General features: G+C 40.9%; 1 protein-coding gene across 3 annotated transcripts in view; it reads right to left on the bottom strand.

Moving 5' to 3' along the window:
- The window catches only part of abch1 (ATP-binding cassette, sub-family H, member 1), a 31,537-nt gene extending 21,225 nt beyond the window's left edge, over positions 1 to 10,312 (bottom strand). The window contains exons 1-6 of one of the 3 annotated variants that reach the window (XM_020709346.2): positions 10,160 to 10,312; positions 8,225 to 8,367; positions 6,711 to 6,870; positions 4,679 to 4,833; positions 3,501 to 3,608; positions 2,122 to 2,215 (exon numbers count right to left, since the gene is read on the bottom strand). In XM_020709346.2, coding sequence (XP_020565005.2) covers positions 2,122 to 2,215; positions 3,501 to 3,608; positions 4,679 to 4,833; positions 6,711 to 6,870; positions 8,225 to 8,367; positions 10,160 to 10,291 — 792 coding nt within the window. In that variant the 5' untranslated portion in view covers positions 10,292 to 10,312. Of the gene's footprint in view, positions 1 to 2,121; positions 2,216 to 3,500; positions 3,609 to 4,678; positions 4,834 to 6,710; positions 6,871 to 8,224; positions 8,368 to 8,584; positions 8,710 to 9,604; positions 10,097 to 10,159 lie in introns of those variants that run through there. The other 2 variants (XM_020709348.3, XM_020709347.3) reach the window with 2 other exon arrangements.
- Positions 10,313 to 18,354: the final 8,042 nt, after the last annotated feature.

The raw sequence follows: 18,354 nt of genomic DNA, 5'->3' as shown, positions 1-18,354 counted from the left end.
GAATGGGATGGACAGAGGGTGTAAGAAGAGCGTTGAATGCAAGAGGGATGACTGTGGTGCAGGGGAGAGAGGCTGCTCAGGACAGGGATGGGTGGAGAGAGTTTGTGTATGGATGAATGGATGGGTGTGGTAGAGGTCTGGTCTTGGGATGAAGCGGCAAGGGGAAACCAGCCTTGGCTGAGGCCCTGCTGTGGAGGTGCCCACACTGGGCTGTGCAGCTGACCCTGGTGCAGTGTGGTGTGGCTTAGACCAGACCTCAGACCAGTCGCACGCACATACGCACACACGCACTCACACACTGAAGGAGGAGGGTTTGGGGAAGAGACAGAGGGAGCTAAAATTGTGTGCCTTGTCTAGGCTACCCCACCTTGGTGGGACACAGCCTTGGTAAATAAAAAAAAAAAAAAAAAATGAGCTTCAAAACATATTTTAGGTCTTTCCGCTCTGGCACAGTCAAATGGATTCAGTTCAACTAGAAAGGGAGCTAATAATTGCCCCCCACCCCCACCCCCCACCCCTTCATATGCCTAAAAAAATCAAGCTTTGTCCGAAATGAGCTCTGGGCAACAGAAAAACGCTGGAAGAATTAATAAAAAGCAGCTAGTGTTCCTAGCCCTCTGAGTATCAGGTGTATTAGTGCCTGCAGCTCTTCATTACACACATTCATGATTCCTTCTTCTTCACATTCACACTGCGACCTGTTTTTTTCTCCTCCAAACATAGAGCTTATGGAATTTTCCCTCTTTATCTGTGAAAAGTCTGTTTGCATTCACACTGAAATGAAACGCACCAGAGTTCATTTGCAAGTGAAAAGGGAAGTCCTAAAGAGGATCAGCATTTTCTCATTGCATCTAAACCAAAGATCAGATAAGATTTAAAAACTTGCAAAACCAAGATCACCATCAGAGGAAACCTGACCTGGATCAGACTGATGCTCACCCTGACTCTAACTTAGCTTTGCTAACTCAGTTAGGCATACGATTGTTGACCCAACTAACACAAACAAACTGGTATAGAGTAGGAATACACCAAATTACTTTCACCACGATTCTGTTGATAGAGTTGTGGCATCCCAACGTTTTTCAGATATAATGATGATTTTTCCCCTTACTCCAAATGAAAAAAATCTTTCCTCAAAATTTGTAAAATAGTCATTTAGAATAATTTGACAGCTGCCAGTTAGCTTAGCTGAGAAATAGACTTGTAGAAAGAAGCAGATTTGAGATTTGAAGAGAATGTCTGCAAAGCTAACAGTAGACCCATACAGAAATGTATTTTATTAAATAGTTTCCTCTAGGAAGCTAGCCAATATTCCAAACTTTCCTGTGTAAATGATGTGATTTCCTGGAGTTCCCAAAGAAGATTAGTCCTACAAAAAACCTAAAACAATGAATAAACTTGTGGAATTAAGTATTTGTGTTCAACCAGGAGTTAAGCTTTAGGGAAAGCAAACACAAAACACATGAACTGTATGAAATGTGTACATGGCAGTATGCTGTAAGAGACTCAGTTGGTCCTGTGTAATTCGCAATAAGAGGAAAAATAACTAGAAGACTGAATTACACTAATGGCAAGTAAAGCTCTTTGATGCTCTTTGTTCTCTGGATTTGTTTGTTTCCAAGGAGCTCAGACTATGCAAAGTCACAACCACAGACTTCAGAGTTTTTGTTCGTTGACTTGGATCTTATCTCCCTATTTTTATCACAGTATGACTCATTATTTTTTACACATTGGCTGTTCCTTTGATGCACTTTCAGACCCTCAACCTGTCATTTCTGTGCTTCTACTGCAACACAAATTTTGAATCCTTAAATACTCAAGCGGTTAGTTTTTTTAGTCTTTGATATGATTTACTTTAGGTCATAGTGGAAGTAACCCCCCCCCCCCAAAGATTATTTATGGTGAATTGATGTTGAGGAACACAAAGACAGCCTCTGTACAAACTCAAACCCTTGGTTCCTTATTCAATTTGACCATTTGTTCCCTCTGTCAAAGCTCATTATTTATCCAGACCAATTATTTTTTAATGAGGAGGTATGGGTGGTATGCTTGTTTGCATATTTTGGTAATGAGCGTGTTCATGCAAGTGAAGGTCCAGAGGACATGTGTGAGTTTCCTTACCACGTTTGCCTGCCTGGCTTCCTCTATGTAATGTGTTGTGATGATGACAGAGACTTTTCCTGTTTTCACGATCTCTACGAGGTGCTGCCAGATCCTTCGAGAAAGACACACGACACAAACATGTTAGGTAACAGTTCCCTCTGCTCACTAATGGAGTTTTCCTAAAGTTTCTTTGCAAAACCAGCCGCTCTGACCAGACTTTTATGATGAGAAAAATGACAGAGAGGCGACGCCCTGGGGCAGTCAGGCAAGCATGGTTGCTTTTCTGTAGCATGATCTTTGTGCAGACTTTGTTTGGGAAAAAACCTTCCCACCAGAGTCAACTGAACATAAAAAAGCATCTCTTTCCATTTTTTTTTTGATAAAGTTGACAAACAGAAAAGCATCATTTCCTCTTTAGAGCTTTTATCTGACAAGAGAAAAATGATCAAACAACCAGAGCGGAATTAATGTTGCACCAGAATAAACAGGCTCAATTGACTGACATTCAGAATTTCTGTAAAAATATTTACCTCTACATTAATCATATTCATAAAACACTGAAAGAGACAATGGAAATTACTATTTAAGATACATTTTCTTTTAAATTCTATTCTTTTTTTTATCTTAATGATGTAACACTTAATTATGAACATGATGTCAGACCTTAAGTTTGTCAAGAACAGCTTTTCTCGCCTTAAAATGTCTCATGACTGGTTTTACTGGATCACATTCACTCTCTGTCTTTTGGAACACTTATTTTCCTGTTAAGGGCATTGGAATGTGGTGAACTACCCAAAGAGTTTTGTTTTTTTATTTCATACTTTATCAACTCAAACAAAGTAAAAACTCATAAAAGCTGGCAGATGCATCAGGTGCTTGTTTAGCTGACTGTGCACCGAGTTGGCGTAGATTGCCCCCCCCCCCCCCACCATCCCCAACCCCCCCACCGTAAAGTTTTAGAGCCAGATACCAGCTCAGATGTAGAAAACAAAGACGTTCATGGATCATTTTGTCTGAAAGTGGATGCATCAGAATGGAGATATGATCTTTTTTAAACAACATTTTTTCTGCTCCTGATTTGTATAAAGAAATAGCCAGAAATGCAATTTTAAGCCAAATGTTCTTAATATATGACCTCCATCATAAAGAAAAGGCCATAGGAACACGTTAAAAATACCATTTTAATCAGAGTGGATCTTTAATAAAAAATACTGAAATCCTATTGGACCTCTGCTGTGATGGGGATCTTAAGCAGGGATTTTAACAGTAAGTTTGATTTCATTTTTAGCTATTTTTTCTGTTTTGACCAAAATTGGAGGATCAAGTTTGTGCACTATTATTTCCATTAGGGGACATGGGAGGTGTTGTGAATGGATCTCTGGCAGATGGTTGCATACTTAGCCCTGAGGACGGGGTCCACTCCAACCGTCGGTTCGTCCAGGATGAGCAGCTCCGGGTTCTGCAGAAGGGCAGCTCCGAGCGACACCCGTCGCCGCTGGCCCCCACTGTGACACAGAGAAGGAGAAAAACCGTCAACGGGGGGAGAACAACAGACAAATCACCTCCTGAGTTCCTGAGTGTTTTGTCATCCACCTCGCCTCTGCGCAAGCTGCTCAAATCCATCAGGAGGTGAAAGGTGGGAGCAGAAAGTAGCCAGGGCAAAACATTCAAGACAAACCAGCCAGGCAAGAGACCGGCGAACAGGCATTCCTGAGGCAGGTACGCTGGGAGATGACATAACCGGCCAGAACAAACTCTGAGATACTACATTTAGAAGGTCACAGACCGCAGATGTGTTAAAGTGGACATGAGGAGAAGCACCATGTGCAGCATGTTCACACATTCCACAGACATCTGTCCTGTTGTTCCATCAAATGACAAACAGAACAAACCAGAACACGACTCAAGCTGGATTCCCTCTTACATAAATATCAATAAAAAACACAACTTTTCACTAAAAATAACTAATTTTCTCACAATCTGCAATCAAAATTGCAGCAGATCATAAAAAAATGTATTTCTTTTTGTTTTTGCATTTCAATGCCATGACTTTCTGTGGAAATGCATGGAAAAACAGGAGACATGATCACCTGCTGTGCGGCGTGGGGAAAAAACCTTGTGGGAAAAACTCAGATGCCGATCAGGTATCGCAGTCACAACCAATAGTTTTGTGTGGGATGCCAAAAAAAAGGGGCGAGGCAGGAGGTGAGGTAACGTTGCTCATTTACACGTCTTGCATTATTTCAGCACATTTTAGCTGAGGCAAAGGGGGGCTGCTGTGTCCCCGTTTGTTAACTTCCTGGAGAAGTGGCTGAAGAAAATTGAATGTAGCTGGAGATGTTAATAATCAACCATCTTTGTTTGAACGATATTTGAATCATATCTCCTTAATGTTTGTCTGATGCAGAACGCACAGGCTCAGGTGATTAAGGTCCAAAGGCTACGGTGGATCATAAATCGGATGAAATGAAACCATCTGTGAGGACCGGCGCTGATAAGGTCTATAACACTGAAAACTGTTGGGCTGGGAAAAATCAAAACGGGCGTAAAGAAGAGTCAGGAGTCGGGGATTCACCTGAGATTTCGGATCAGGCTGCACTTCTGAGGCAGATGCAGGAAGTCGATGAGGAAGTTCATGCGCGCCTGCGTCTCCTTCTGCGTCAGGCCGTGGATTCGGCCGAAGAAAGTCAGCGTGTCGCTGATGGTGAACTCGTTGTATAGGGCCAAGTCCTGCACGACACAAACACAACTTTAATTCCTGAAATCCGGACTACAATGGTGTCCAAACTTCCAAATAGCTAACAAGAGAGATTTTACTCCAAGATTTTGTAGACAAAAAAAGTATTTCAAAACTTTATTTTTTTAATTAAAAGGGATCCTCTACAACAAAATTCAACAAAGATTCCAAACTCCATGGATCCATTTTTATTTAATGCATTTACTCTTTATTTATTGGTGAAAATATTCCTGATTGCAGCAAGGAAAGCAATAACTAGAAGATGGCTTAAGCCAGAACCACCAACCATTACAGACTGGACTGAAATAGTGGAGGAGATTTATATTATGGAAAAGATGACTTTTGCTTTAAGATTGAGAGAAAGACATTTTAAGGAAAAATGGGACAAATGGACTGTATATAAAAACTCACAGGCCAATGTATAACGTGTTTACATTTCTGGAATGGTGGCTGACGTGTTCAATTTTCTTTTTTTATTTTCTTGTCTTTTTTATCTATTTATTTTTAGTTATTATCATTCTTTTTCTTTCGTTTTCTTCTCTTTGTAAGATTCAATTCGTTTGATGTCATGTTCAAGTGTCTTATATTTTGTTAACAAAAAAGAAAAATAAACTTAAGTTATAAAAAAAAATGCATTTACTCTTTATTTAACAATAAATAAACACTGTTTTTGTTGCTTTTGGGTTTACAATTTTATTATAACTTTTTCTGTAACTATTTGTTATAACAAAAATCTAAAAATGTAATAAAAATTCAAAAAGTTCAACTCGATATTTTAGTACCTTGTACAGAAAATGTGACCCTGAAGGTTGTAACATTTAAAAACTCAGTTTTGAACCTGGATATAAATGTTAAAACATCCAAAAATCATATTTTTCATTAACTACAATAATTTTTTAACATTTGGACATCTTAATCATCTAAAGGAAAGTCAATTTTCAATCATCAGAACTTTAGCTGAGCTGTATCCATGTTCAATATTTCCGTGGTATTACATCCTTTTTGCACTATTTTCAATAGTTGTTATAGAAATCTGCCATTTAATTCAAATTGACTTTTAACTTTTTCTTTAATTTTCAGCTCTGCACTTAAATAAAAAGAGGATTTACATTAACTGTCGTAAATAGTTTGTTAATAGACCGTGCAAATACTTGCAAATAGTAGAATTTAAAGTTTGTCATCCTTATGGTTTGATAAATGCTGCCCTTTTATTACAAAATAAAACAAAGCACATTGAAAAGTGTTCATATTTGTCTACGGTTACAAGATTCAAAATACTATTTTTAAGACAGAAAAGTCTGAACTTTTGACTTTCATATTCATAAAATATTATTTGATTTTTTTTTATTCCCTAGTGTATAAGGATCATAGCTACAAAGCAAGCCCACATCATCAGCCCACCACCACCATGTTTTGACATTACTAAGTGTCCTTCCAGATGTAAATCTGAGATCTGAATCTGATTTGCAGCTTGTGTATTTTTTTTCTAAAATTTCGCAGAGAAAATGCTTTCCTTTAAATGTAAACATCAGACAGCAGAGGCAGGTGAGCTTTTTAGGCGTCTCATTCCGTTTCTCAGATGATTCTAATGCTGACGGGTTGCACGTGTGCCATGTGTGCAGTGGACCTCATCAGACCTCCCATTTGACAGTATGAGGTGGATTCATGGCTCAAAGCAAGCTGCTGCATGTGGCTAGAGAAAACAATCCCGCTATAATTTTCCTCTTCAAATGCCTAAAACCTTCCACTCACAAACATCTTCAAAGAATGTCACAACACTGCAAGCAAGCACTCCTCTGAAACTTAAACAACATTTTGCAACATTTGCATTTTAGGAAAATTCTTCAACTTTTGGTCTGATTTAATTTACCTGTGGCATGTATCCGACCATCTTTCCCGGGACGTCGTGTCCGGGAAATGCCGGCGGCTTTCCCAGGACGGTGATTTGCCCCCGGGAGATTTTCAGGGTTCCCACGATGCATTTTAGTAGTGTCGTTTTTCCACATCCACTTGGACCCAAAAGGCCATAGCTACACAGTAAATTCAAAAGAACGTCAACTCAAAGGATCCTTTGTCTTTGTTGTGAAATCCCATCATCCTCCATTTTCAGATGGACTGAAACTTGTATAGCATTGCCAAACTGCCAAAGCAAAGACTGTATTTATCTGAATGATAATAATTAACCAGGTAAAACACAGATCTCTATCTGAGCCATTAAAAAACTGCTGACAGTTTCGATTAAATGAAAAATCTCTGATGAAAATTTATGAGCTGAAATGTGAAACTAAACACATGGAAAGTTGACCAAATGAAATGCTTTTAAAAAACAAACCTGCATTATGTTTGTAATTAAAAAAATAGTTTTGCCCGTTAATAATTAGTATGTTAACGCATGCCAACTGCATGAATATGAACCCAAGCTTTAAGAGAACATTTGTGCAACAATTCAGAAAAAAAGAGAAAGTTGACACTAATTTGCACAGTTCTGTCTCTTCTGAGCTGCTACGGCAAATTATCAAGACAAATTTTTAACCTGCAACAGTTTTACTCAACCGGGAGTTATTGCAACAAAATGTTTATAATACTTCTGTACTAATGTTGTAAAGTATTTGTATTTCATGACTCATCGAATTATGGTTATGTGGTTCTGTAAAAATGTGTTAGAAGGTCAATAAGATTAGACAAAACACACAAAACTTCATGCTTTTAGGAAACATCACAACCTCCCTTCTCTAATGCATCTACTAGAAAAGTTTCACCACTACAGAATGAAACTAATAAGGTCTGACGCCTGATAAACACATGAGCATTTATAAAATTGTTGAGTAAGGATGTTACTAAATACTTTCATGACTGTCATAGTAGTCATATTTACCTTTCCGGCACAGTTTCTGAATGCAACAACTACCTTTAAAATTTTCTGGCTTATAAGGTTAAGAACTGCAGATCTGTGCAAGAAAGCAGGACACCAATCATATGTAGCGTGGCTCTCTGACAGACACTAAAGACAAGAGCCAGACGTTCAGTTCTGGAATTCCTCCCAGGAAATGGAAGGTAAACTGTTGCTGCAATGCCATACTGTATGTTCTCTGTCTCACTACACTGCCTGTCCTTTTGGGTGATGGAATTTTCCTGTGTCCAGAGCACAACAAGATGTATTTTTCGAAAGGGACACCTGACTCCGACGGCAGGAAATGGACATGTTTGGCAAGTCATCAGTCAGTAGGTGGATGACAAAGGCACCTCACCCAAGAATGCTAACTTCATTTGCACATCAACTGATTAGGAAGAGCATTTTCTTTTTTGTTCCCTTGGTATAGCATCACCATTGAAGTCAACGTCTTGAAAATACGGCCAGATTTTGGTCAGAACAGCTCTACTCACATGTGACCCTGAGGCACCGTCAGGTTCAAGTTGCTGAGGACCTTCAGTTTGCCGTACGAGCGGCAAACATCTCGGCAGCGGATGGCGGAATCGCTCTGTGCGGGAGGAAGAGGTGCTTCCAAATCAGCCTTCATGCTTCCCTCCTTCATTTGAAAGACAGGAGATTGGTTCAGAAAAAAAACACACAAAAAAAACAAAGAAAAAACACAAGTCTATGAGCGTTGAGCCTAAAAAGAGGAACTCCTAGAATATTCTTCTGCTTTCCTGCAGTTACGCTGCATGTCAGCTGATCCAAAAGTTCGGTTACTGCTCAAAAAAGCTGTGACAAGTCCCCTGAGGAGGAAAACAATTAGTACTCACTCAGATGTGTCTGCAGGTCTGCACGCTCCACTGACTGCGATCCTAGAGCGGCAGACCTGCCTTAAGAGTCAGCGAGGCCACTAAAACGCGTCATCCAATCAGAACTTCAGGACAGTACGTTTCCTTTATCAGCCTTTGACTCACCCTAATTATGTCTGCCTCTTATCTAAACAAACAGTTCACACAACACATGTGACCATTGAGCAGAATGTTCCTGTCTTTTTGCTAAGAATTAGTCAAAGCTATCACGTTCTGGAAGAAGATTTGGACACCAGCCGATGCACTTTGGTGACTATTTTGTGACACCTGCAGCAGCCGCTCATGGAAAGTCTCTGTTCCTCTGTTATGACTAAGGAACAACCCCAGATGAGAGCGCTGGTGCAGCTTTCTGTTCCTTCTGTGGACACACACTCCACTTTTGCTTTTTTTAGTTCTGCAGCCTCGGTTGAAAAACAAAATAAAGTTGTTGTTTTGTTTGTTTTTTCAAACTAGGCTCTTTAGCAAACTTTTAAAACACTTTTCTATCATTTACACATGCTTTTATTGGTCGGTAAGGTTAAAAACCCTGCAGTCAAATGCATGCAGGTAAAACAAACAATGGAGAATCTCAGCAAATGCTTTGCTGCTTGTGTTTTTAAACTTAAGTCCTGGGAAGTTCTTGGAACTTTTTTCTGCAAAGAAACAAAAATATAAATGAAGTTTGTGTAAACGTTGGCGGGACTGGACTTTTAGTGGGGTTATAATTGACTCGAATCTGTTGATGCTTGTAGGATCAAATGAATTTTCCTGGTATTCCAGCCAATAAAGCAGCAGTTGATGTTTGTCTCTGTCCTTTGACACCTGAACGCAGCACCGAGCAGAAAAGGAGTCCGGATATCTGTTGGGTTCTTCAGAACTTCCTGGTTTAATAATTTAAAAAAAGACCTTATTGTAATCAGGCAGGCTCCATATAATGGACCTGTCAGCTTCCCTTAGAAACACCTGTCTTTCACAACAGCTGAGTCTCAGAGAAACACTCACCTGGATGTGCAGAGGTGAGACAGGTGCGGAAGATGAAGACAAACTGAGAGGCGCGAGCGCGAGCTGACTGAGGAAAACCAGCGGGAACCACGTGACCGTCAGCTGACCCCAGTAAGCACGCCAAGCGCGTCAAAGTCAAAGAACTGGTTGGGCGGGCGCACGCGCGTTTAACAGGTGACCGAAGCAGAGATTTCGGAGCTCACTATGAAAGCACCGCGCTGTTAGCTGCGACCCCGCGCGTTCTTCTGGCCCAACGCCCTGGTCTGGTTGGTACTGACCCAGATAAAGCCACCCACGACTTGGACGCTCGGTTCTGACAACTGGGCTCGGCTGTCCCCCGCCGCCTATCAGCAGAGGATGGCACAGCCTCCGCCTGCCCTCCCTCCGCCCTATAAAAACCTGCGTCCTGGCTCGCGCGTTTACTAACCATGAAAACACGACGCGGAGGTATCCGCCGCACTCCGGCTCCAGCCTGCAGCGGACGCGTCCTCAGAGGCCCGCTGTATAGAAGAAGGAAGCGCCTATATCGACCGAAAACAAATAGAGCATCTTTACCTGCTGCCGCATCTCGGTGCTGTCTGCATCACCCGCAGCATCTGCGGCATCTGCGGCCATGGCAGTAGCAGGAGGAGGAGGAGGAAGAGGAGGGGGAGGGGGATGGGTCAGCGTCGCAGAGAGGGGGCTCATGTAGGACTTTTAAAAAATATATATTTTCCCTTATGCTTTATTTCGTTTAGTTCTAAGGGGGGGGGGGGGGGTCATATCTCCCTTGGATAAGTTCTGCTCAGAAAAACTTCACTATCTTTTCTGTAAATTCTGCCTTTTTTAACTCAGAATATGAATCAACTTTTTAAAAAATGTTCGTGTTTAGAAAAGCGTGTTTTAAGGAAACTGTTATTTTAAAATATTTATATATATGCTGTTCCACAGGCCACCGCTAGATGGAAGAATAGGCATTTCCGGCTACCACAATTATCTGGAGCCCCAAATTGTTCATAATAAAAATAAAAAGAATTGACTTTGTGCAATCACACAATCAACCAACAAACCTCTCATAAATATATAAAAAGATCATGAAATTGTGAAATCTGCATGCAGATTTTAAACTAACCATTATGTTATTAAATATATATAATTTTGCTTTAAAAACCTGTTCATTATTTTAAAACAGCATTTTAAAATTCATTCATTCATTCATCTTCTTCCATTTTGTCCCTTTCGGGGTCACGGGGCTGCCGGAGCCTATCCCGGCCACTGGTGGGCGAAGGCAGGGGACATCCTGGACAGGTCGCCAGTCTGTCGCAGGCATTTTAAAATATTCCTTTTTAATCATGCTGAATATTATCATAATTCTATGGCTTTTTTTTAGAAACTCTGATTTCAAACTCAGTATTTTCCAGAGTAGCTTTGTTTTTATTTAACATTGCTGTTTTTCAGAATGTATGAGTATTTAAAAAGAACAAGTTAATGATACAAAATAAAAATGGTAGAACCAAGAATGTGACTGAATGAGGAAGAAGTAGTAAGGTTAAGGATTAAACTTTTTTGTTTTGTTAATGCATATAAACACCTTATGCATGCTTTTGAATAGATGTAATTATGTTATATATGCTCTCCATCATGAAAAAATTCTACAACATGTTAAAAACACCAAAAACACTATTTTCATTGGAGTGGGCCTTTAAGCCAGTTTATTTTTGACCAATCAGGGACCCATTTGGTAGTGACATATGGGTAGTGTCCTTCTCAATTCAGAAAAGTGCCAGTCGTTTATAAACAATTTGATTAGAAAGGAGAAATTAATTATAGCAGTTTGCATCTGGATGGAATTATACGATACCAAGTTCTTCATTTATCAATTCATTCAATTTTATTTGTATAGCCCAAATTCACAACGACATGGGCTTCGTATCGGTAACTGAAAAAAATAAACTCAAAAGGATCATAAATACATAGAATTCAATAGGAAAATACTAAATTGAACTAACAAACTGACAAAGCCAAACTGGACATCCCTGCCCTTAGACCCCCCTTCGCGGTAAGGAAAATCTCCTAAAAAAAATGGATTCCGGGAAAAACGAAGAAACCCCAGGGGTGCCCACATGAAGGCGGGATCCTCCCCCAGAACGGACAGGCGATTTACCAGAACTCATAGAGAAGAAGGAACCTATCTAACTCTACAACTACATGTTTAAAGTCCAGCAGACGAGCTTCATCCAGACTGAGTTTGGGAGACAGTCAGGGGCGCGAGTCGAGCCGGAGACAGGATCCACAGCCAGGTGTAGGAGCAGGAGCAGAGACGAGGTACACGGTCAGGTACAGGAGCACGGATGAGCCAACTGGAATCTGGAAGCACTTCCACTCCCCAGGAGGGGAGAGGGAAAGAGGGACAGTACATGAATCGCACTGCACCAAACAGAGGCATGGAGAACAAGATTATGAATAAAAATCAAGAATAGAGGAGAGGAAGGGTAGAAGTAGATGAGAAAAGAGGACAGAACCCCAGTGCACCATAGTCACCCCAGCTTCAACTTCTAGAAGCCTTTTAAAACAAATAGTTATTGTTATTAAGTTTAATTTAAACATATTAACATTAAGTTAAATAATCTCTGAATACTAACTAGTCTGACAATAAGCCTGTCCAAAGAGGAATGTTTTCAGTCTAACTTTGAATGTAGAAACTGAGTCGGCCTCTCTAACATGAGCTGGGAGCTTTTTCCATAAAACAGGGGCTTGGTGGCTAAACGCTCTCCCTCCAACCGTACTTTTACTAATTGTAGGAACCACAAGCAGTCCTGCATTTTCCACCCTCTTAAACAGGGCGGTGAAAGAAAAAGCATGGCGCAGTGTTTCGGAGGAAGTTGAATTGTAACGTAAGTTAGTTGTCTATTTTTGAGCTCTTCTGCTTACAATGTATCAAATGCTGATAGCATTACCTAATAACCTTTGCTATTTCAACAGATTAGGGGAAGAAAAGACCTCTATATGAGGGAAGAAAGGAGTTTGAAAAAAGGGTTCTCTGTCGTCCTGTCCATCCTGGACCCATTCTTCTTTCAACGGGAGATGAGTGATGAGTGATGTGTTTTAAGTTGTTATTAAAACTTATGTGATCGATGCAGAGATTTTTAATTTTTGGATCATGTATTAGTGCAGCAATCCCCGACTTCTGTGAGACCTGCTCCCCTCTCGGAGCAGGAGTCTGTGCTAGAACCATTTGCTGCTGCTCCTGTGCCTTCCTTTTCTCCAAAGCCATCCACTGCTCCAAGACCCGTGGGTGTGTGCAGGCATTTTTTCAGGCTCTTAAATGACTTGATTATAACTATTAAAACTAAAACAGTCTGTCATGTTTCTGTGTTACACCATCCCAGTCAATTACAATCTTTTATATTTTTCCTACAAAGGATCAAAAAAGAAGAAAAAAAGGCCTCAGGTGGAGCCTGTGAACTTTTAAGCTCTGCAGGCTGGGGTCACAGCCTCCTCTGAGAGGGAAAGTTAGAAATAAATAATATCAGTTATGAGGCTAAATCAGAATTCCTGTAAAATATTTTTTGACTGTCAGACAGACAGACAGACAGACGAGGTCTTTAATAATCCCTGAGGAAATTTTTAAATGGCCATCTGCTGACAATCATAAAACACACACACACACACACATTAAAAACAATAAAAGGTCAATGCTTTAAAAATCAAAAGATTAAAAAATCAATGGATTAAATCATTTAAAAATCAGTGGTAAATGAATGAGCTCAAAAAGTTGATTTTGCATGAAATAGGCCCTTTTACTCTACTTTGGTGGGCTGCTGTTCTTCTCCCTTCTTTTTTACCACTGCTAATCAGAATATAAATATGACTTCATTGATTTGTCATCAGTAAAAAGTGTTTACCCATTGCATGTGTTTACTCAGGCTGCGAACATTTGTGTCTGTAAAAAAGCAGCAGCAGCAGACGCACTGTGATGCGGCACAGCTCCAGAACTCTGTTTTTGACATTATTCTGCTTAACCTGATCCGTCTTTTATTGTGCTTTTTCCTCATCAACCGACTTGGGGAGATGTTCATTGGGCAATGGAGTTCACGTCTCCACAGGATCCAATAAAAACGTGTATAAGGTTTGTGAAAAAAATATGTCTCAGCGTTTCCCCTCAGTGTTTGAAACCTGTCCATTCTGGTAGATCACAGAACCCCACCCACAGCAGAGGGCACACTCTGGACCTGCTCATCATAAAGGGTGTTATTATTTACAATGTCAGTGTGGTTGATGTCGCCATCTCTGATCATTTCTGTGTATAGTTTGAACTGTCTGTTGCTCCCAAACCACCGCCTGGCCCTGCAGTTGTCCAAAGGAGACACTAGGGCACAGTTTGTAGAAATGATAAACCCTGAAAACGCCTCTGGTGCCAATGTTGATGAAATGCTGAATTCCGTTACTTCTAGCATCTTGAATGTTCTGGATGCCATTGCCCCTATGAAGGTTAAATTGAGAAAACATAGACAGAAAGCTCCCTTGAGGAAGGATGATCTAGTCAGGGCACAGAAACAACAGTGCCGCAGAGCTGAGCGAAATTGGCGCAAGTCAAAACTCCAGGTTCATTATGAAATGTATAAGGGGGAGTTGTACGCTTACAACCAGATTTTATGCAGAACAAGGGAAAGGTACTTCTCTGAAATCATTGGAAGTTGCAGCAGCAACTCTCGTATCCTGTTCACAACAGTAAACAGATTAACTAACCCTCCAACCCAGCTACCAATAGAACTGGTTTGCACACCAAAATGTAATGAGTTTGGTGTATGTTTTTAAGGACAAGGTTCAGGGCATTAAAAAAGCCAGTGTATCTGTCACTGACCAAACTGTCCAAGAGACCATCACCAGTGTGAGCTCGTCTACATGCTGCCTTGATGTGCTACCCACTAGATTTCTAAAGTCTGTCCTGAACAGTGTGTTGCCACCAATTACTCTGGAATATTTCCCGAGGCCTAAAAACTGCAATCATTAAACCCCTCCTGAAGAAGAGCGGTCTTGATCCCACTGTACTGAATAATTACAGACCTATCTCTAATCTGCCATTTTTAGGAAAAGTCCTTGAAAAAGTTGTCTACCAACAGCTCACTGACTTTCTCTTATTAAACAATTCGTTTGATGTTTTCCAGTCAGGTTTTAGACCCCATCATAGCACAGAAACTGCTCTTATCAAGGTAACCAACGACATCCGCCTGAACACTGATGATGGAAAAGTCTCTGTCTTAATCCTGCTAGACCTGAGTGCTGCCTTTGATACTGTTGATCATGGGATCCTTTTGCACAGACTCCAAGACTGGGTTGGCATCTCTGGATCTGCCCTAAGTTGGCTCAAGTCTTATCTGGAAGACAGGAAATATTTTGTTGAAATTGGGAGTTGTGTCTCAGACTACATGGCCTTGACTTGTGGTGTGCCCCAGGGATCGATCCTGGGACCCCTTCTGTTCAACCTCTACATGCTGCCACTAGGGCAGTTAATACGCAGTAATAACATATCTTATCACAACTATGCAGATGATACTCAGATCTATGTGTCACTGACAACAGGTGAATATGGGCCGGTGGATTCACTCAGCCACTGCCTCCAACAGATCAGTGCGTGGATGCAGAACAACTTTCTCCAGCTAAACTCAAACAAGACCGAAGTCATTATTTTTGGGCCACAGAAACAAAGAGAAATTGTCAGCAGCTACCTTCATTCTCTGTCTCTTAAACCCTCAAATCAAGTCAGAAATCTAGGGGTAATCATGGACTCTGACCTGAACTTTAACAGCCATATCAAATCAGTAACATCAGCTGCACATTACCATCTGAAAAACATTGCCAAAATCAAAAACATGATGTCAAAGCCAGACCTGGAGATACTTATTCATGCATTTGTCTCCAGTAAGTTAGACTACTGTAACGGCCTGCTCACCAGCCTCTCCAAACAAGCTGTAAAACAGCTTCAGTACATCCAGAATGCTGCTGCTCGAGTCCTGACCAAAACCAGGAAGTATGATCACATTAGTCCTGTGCTCAGGTCTCTGCACTGGCTCCCTGTACCTCAAAGAATAGACTTCAAAGCAGCTCTGCTTGTGTACAAATCTCTCCATGGCAGCGCACCAAAGTACATCTCTGACATGTTAGTGCCATATGAACCATCTCGTACTCTGAGGACCTCAGGGACCGGCCTCCTGTTGATTCCCAGAGTCAGAACTAAACAAGGGGAATCAGCGTTTCAATATTCTGCAGCTAAAATCTGGAACAGCCTCCCTGAAGTCGTAAGACAGGCCTCTTCTGTGTTCATGTTCAAATCTAGACTTAAAACATTTCTGTTTAGCCGTGTATATGACTGAAAGCTCCTATCTGCACTTTTCTTTCCTTTCCTTCCAAATCAATTTTCAAATTTTTTCTTTTCTTTTAAAGTCAATTTTACGTTGATTATTTCTATGATGTATTGTTATTTTAATGCATTTTTCTGTTTTATGAAGCACCTTGAATTACTTTGTGTACAAATTGTGCTATGCAAATAAACTTGCCTTGCAGGCATTGGTATTTAGTGTCATGCCGGCAGCGTTGGACCGAACTTTCACAGTTTATCCTACTGTTCTGAGAACACCTCAGCCCTTAAATTTATCAATGTAACTTACTCATTTGGTTGAATGATCATAAGAAATCCTTATATTTTAAAATGGTTTTCACTTTTCTTCATCCACAGATCCACACGGAGGGGTGAAAGAGCCACAAGCAGCTCCAGAGCCTCGGGTTGCAGAGTCCTGTTCTACACCTACAACGACACAAAGCAGCTTCTGACCTTCTCTGTACCTCTCCAGAAAGATACATCTCAGCCTAGCTTCCACTACTCTTTCTCAGAACTTCATTGTGTGCCTCATCAGCTTTGTTCCTCTGAAGTTTCTACAACTCTGCATGTTTCCTTCTCCTCCAGTCTTCAGACAAAATCTGATTAAAAAAGGATCTCCCTGTACTCCCGTCTGCTGTCCCTTTCAGTGTCCCACTTTTTCTTAGTCAACCTTTTCATCTTCACACACTCCTGACCTTTTGTCATGTTTATTCTTCTTCCTCTTCATGCTTTGCTATTACTCTGGATGACCTTCCTGAAAACAACTCTCTGCATTTAGGCGATCTTGTAACCCAGAAGCCTTTGCACCACAAGGGGGATGGTGCCCCCTTGTGGTAGAATTGATCAATTTTTGATTACATTTGAGAAAGATTCATATTTATTCTATATATTCCAACACATTTTCTTTCCGTTTGATGAATTACTGAGCTATAAACTTTAAGAATGGTTATATTAAACACATGCTTTATTCCTAAAACACTTTTCAAACTGGTATAAACTGGTGCAAAAATACAAACACTGCAGTTAAAAGTTTTACCCTCACTTGTTTCTGTTTAAACCTCTGATATTTGATCTTATTACTATTACTATTTTTCATTGCATTTTATTTAGGAGTTTTTTCAATAATGATGTCAATCATGTTTTTGTAGTGGAAACAGGCTTTTATAATAGAATTGAAATAAGGTTAAGACTGTATGTAATTGAGGGGGAAATGGACTGACCTGTGACTGGGTTCTAGCAGCCGTGACACTTCTTGGCCACGTCAGTTTGTAAAGGTGGTTCTCGTGGAAGGCGAAGAGACTTCATGTCCGGAAATTTATGACAGGTCTGGCACACAAAACACTCAGAGTACTCCACATTCTGGGAACCTGGAAGAAAACAATCTTGTTATCCATAGAAATTCCTTTTTTTAATTCAGATTTTTTTTATTTACTTTGGGAGATGTACTTACTGCTTTAAAAGTCATTTTAATCAACCGTATTCCGTTTTTAAAGTTGTGTGATCCTTTAAGTTCATGACTGGATAAACATGCTTAAGAAGAGCCACAAAATCCAAAGTAAAGTACAAAAGAAACGCACAGGCACCCAGCCCACCTGGCATCACCACCTTGTAGCACTCCAGTGGTTCTGAAAGATGTTGCTGCACTGCATCAGCATCCCTGTTACTTCTCCCAGAGCTGTATTTGACCTCAAACTCAAGTGAGGCCAGCTGGGCTGCCCAACAGTGTTCAGTGACACCAAGCTTTGCAGTAGACAGGTTGCTCAGGGGGTTATTGTCCGTGAAGACAATGCACTTGTCCCAGGAGATACTCCCTGGACTTTCTATTCATCACCCATCTCAGAGCCAGAAACTCCAGCTTCATCGAGCTGTAGTTATCCATTTTACGCTCTTGGGGTCGTAGACCTCGGCTGGCATAAGCAATGGGCCTCACTTCACCTCCTTGCTCCTGCGGCTGTACAGCCATAGCTGGTATCTACCTCCAAAATGCAAGGGAGAGAAAAGTCAGCATAGGCAAAGACAGGGGCTGAGGTTAGTCTAGATTTCAACGTCTCAAATCTTTCACGACACTCCTCCGTCCAGCGTTACATCAAGCCTACTGCTGACTTACCACCAATAGTAACTGGCAAACCCGAGAAATGACTGCAGTTGGTAGATGGTAGTCGGGGGTTCCCAGTTGGCTACCGCCTCTACCTTGCTGGGGTCTGTGGAAACCCCTTTGTCTGAGATCCTATGCCCCAGGTAACTTATCTGCCGTTGAAAGAAGGCACATTTACTCAGTTTAACCTTTAACCCCTCCTGCTGCAACCACCCGAGCACCACCTCAAGCCTCTCCAGGTGCCGGTCAACTGTTGATGAAAAAAACAAAATATCATCCAAGTACAAAGGCAAAAAG

This window comes from Oryzias latipes, chromosome 15 (assembly GCF_053564925.1).
Source record: "Oryzias latipes strain Hd-rR chromosome 15, Olatipes_Hd-rR_3.1".
NCBI lineage: Eukaryota > Metazoa > Chordata > Actinopteri > Beloniformes > Adrianichthyidae > Oryzias > Oryzias latipes.
The sequence above is the reverse complement of the archived record's forward strand: the minus strand, read 5'-3'. Positions and strand labels throughout refer to the sequence as shown.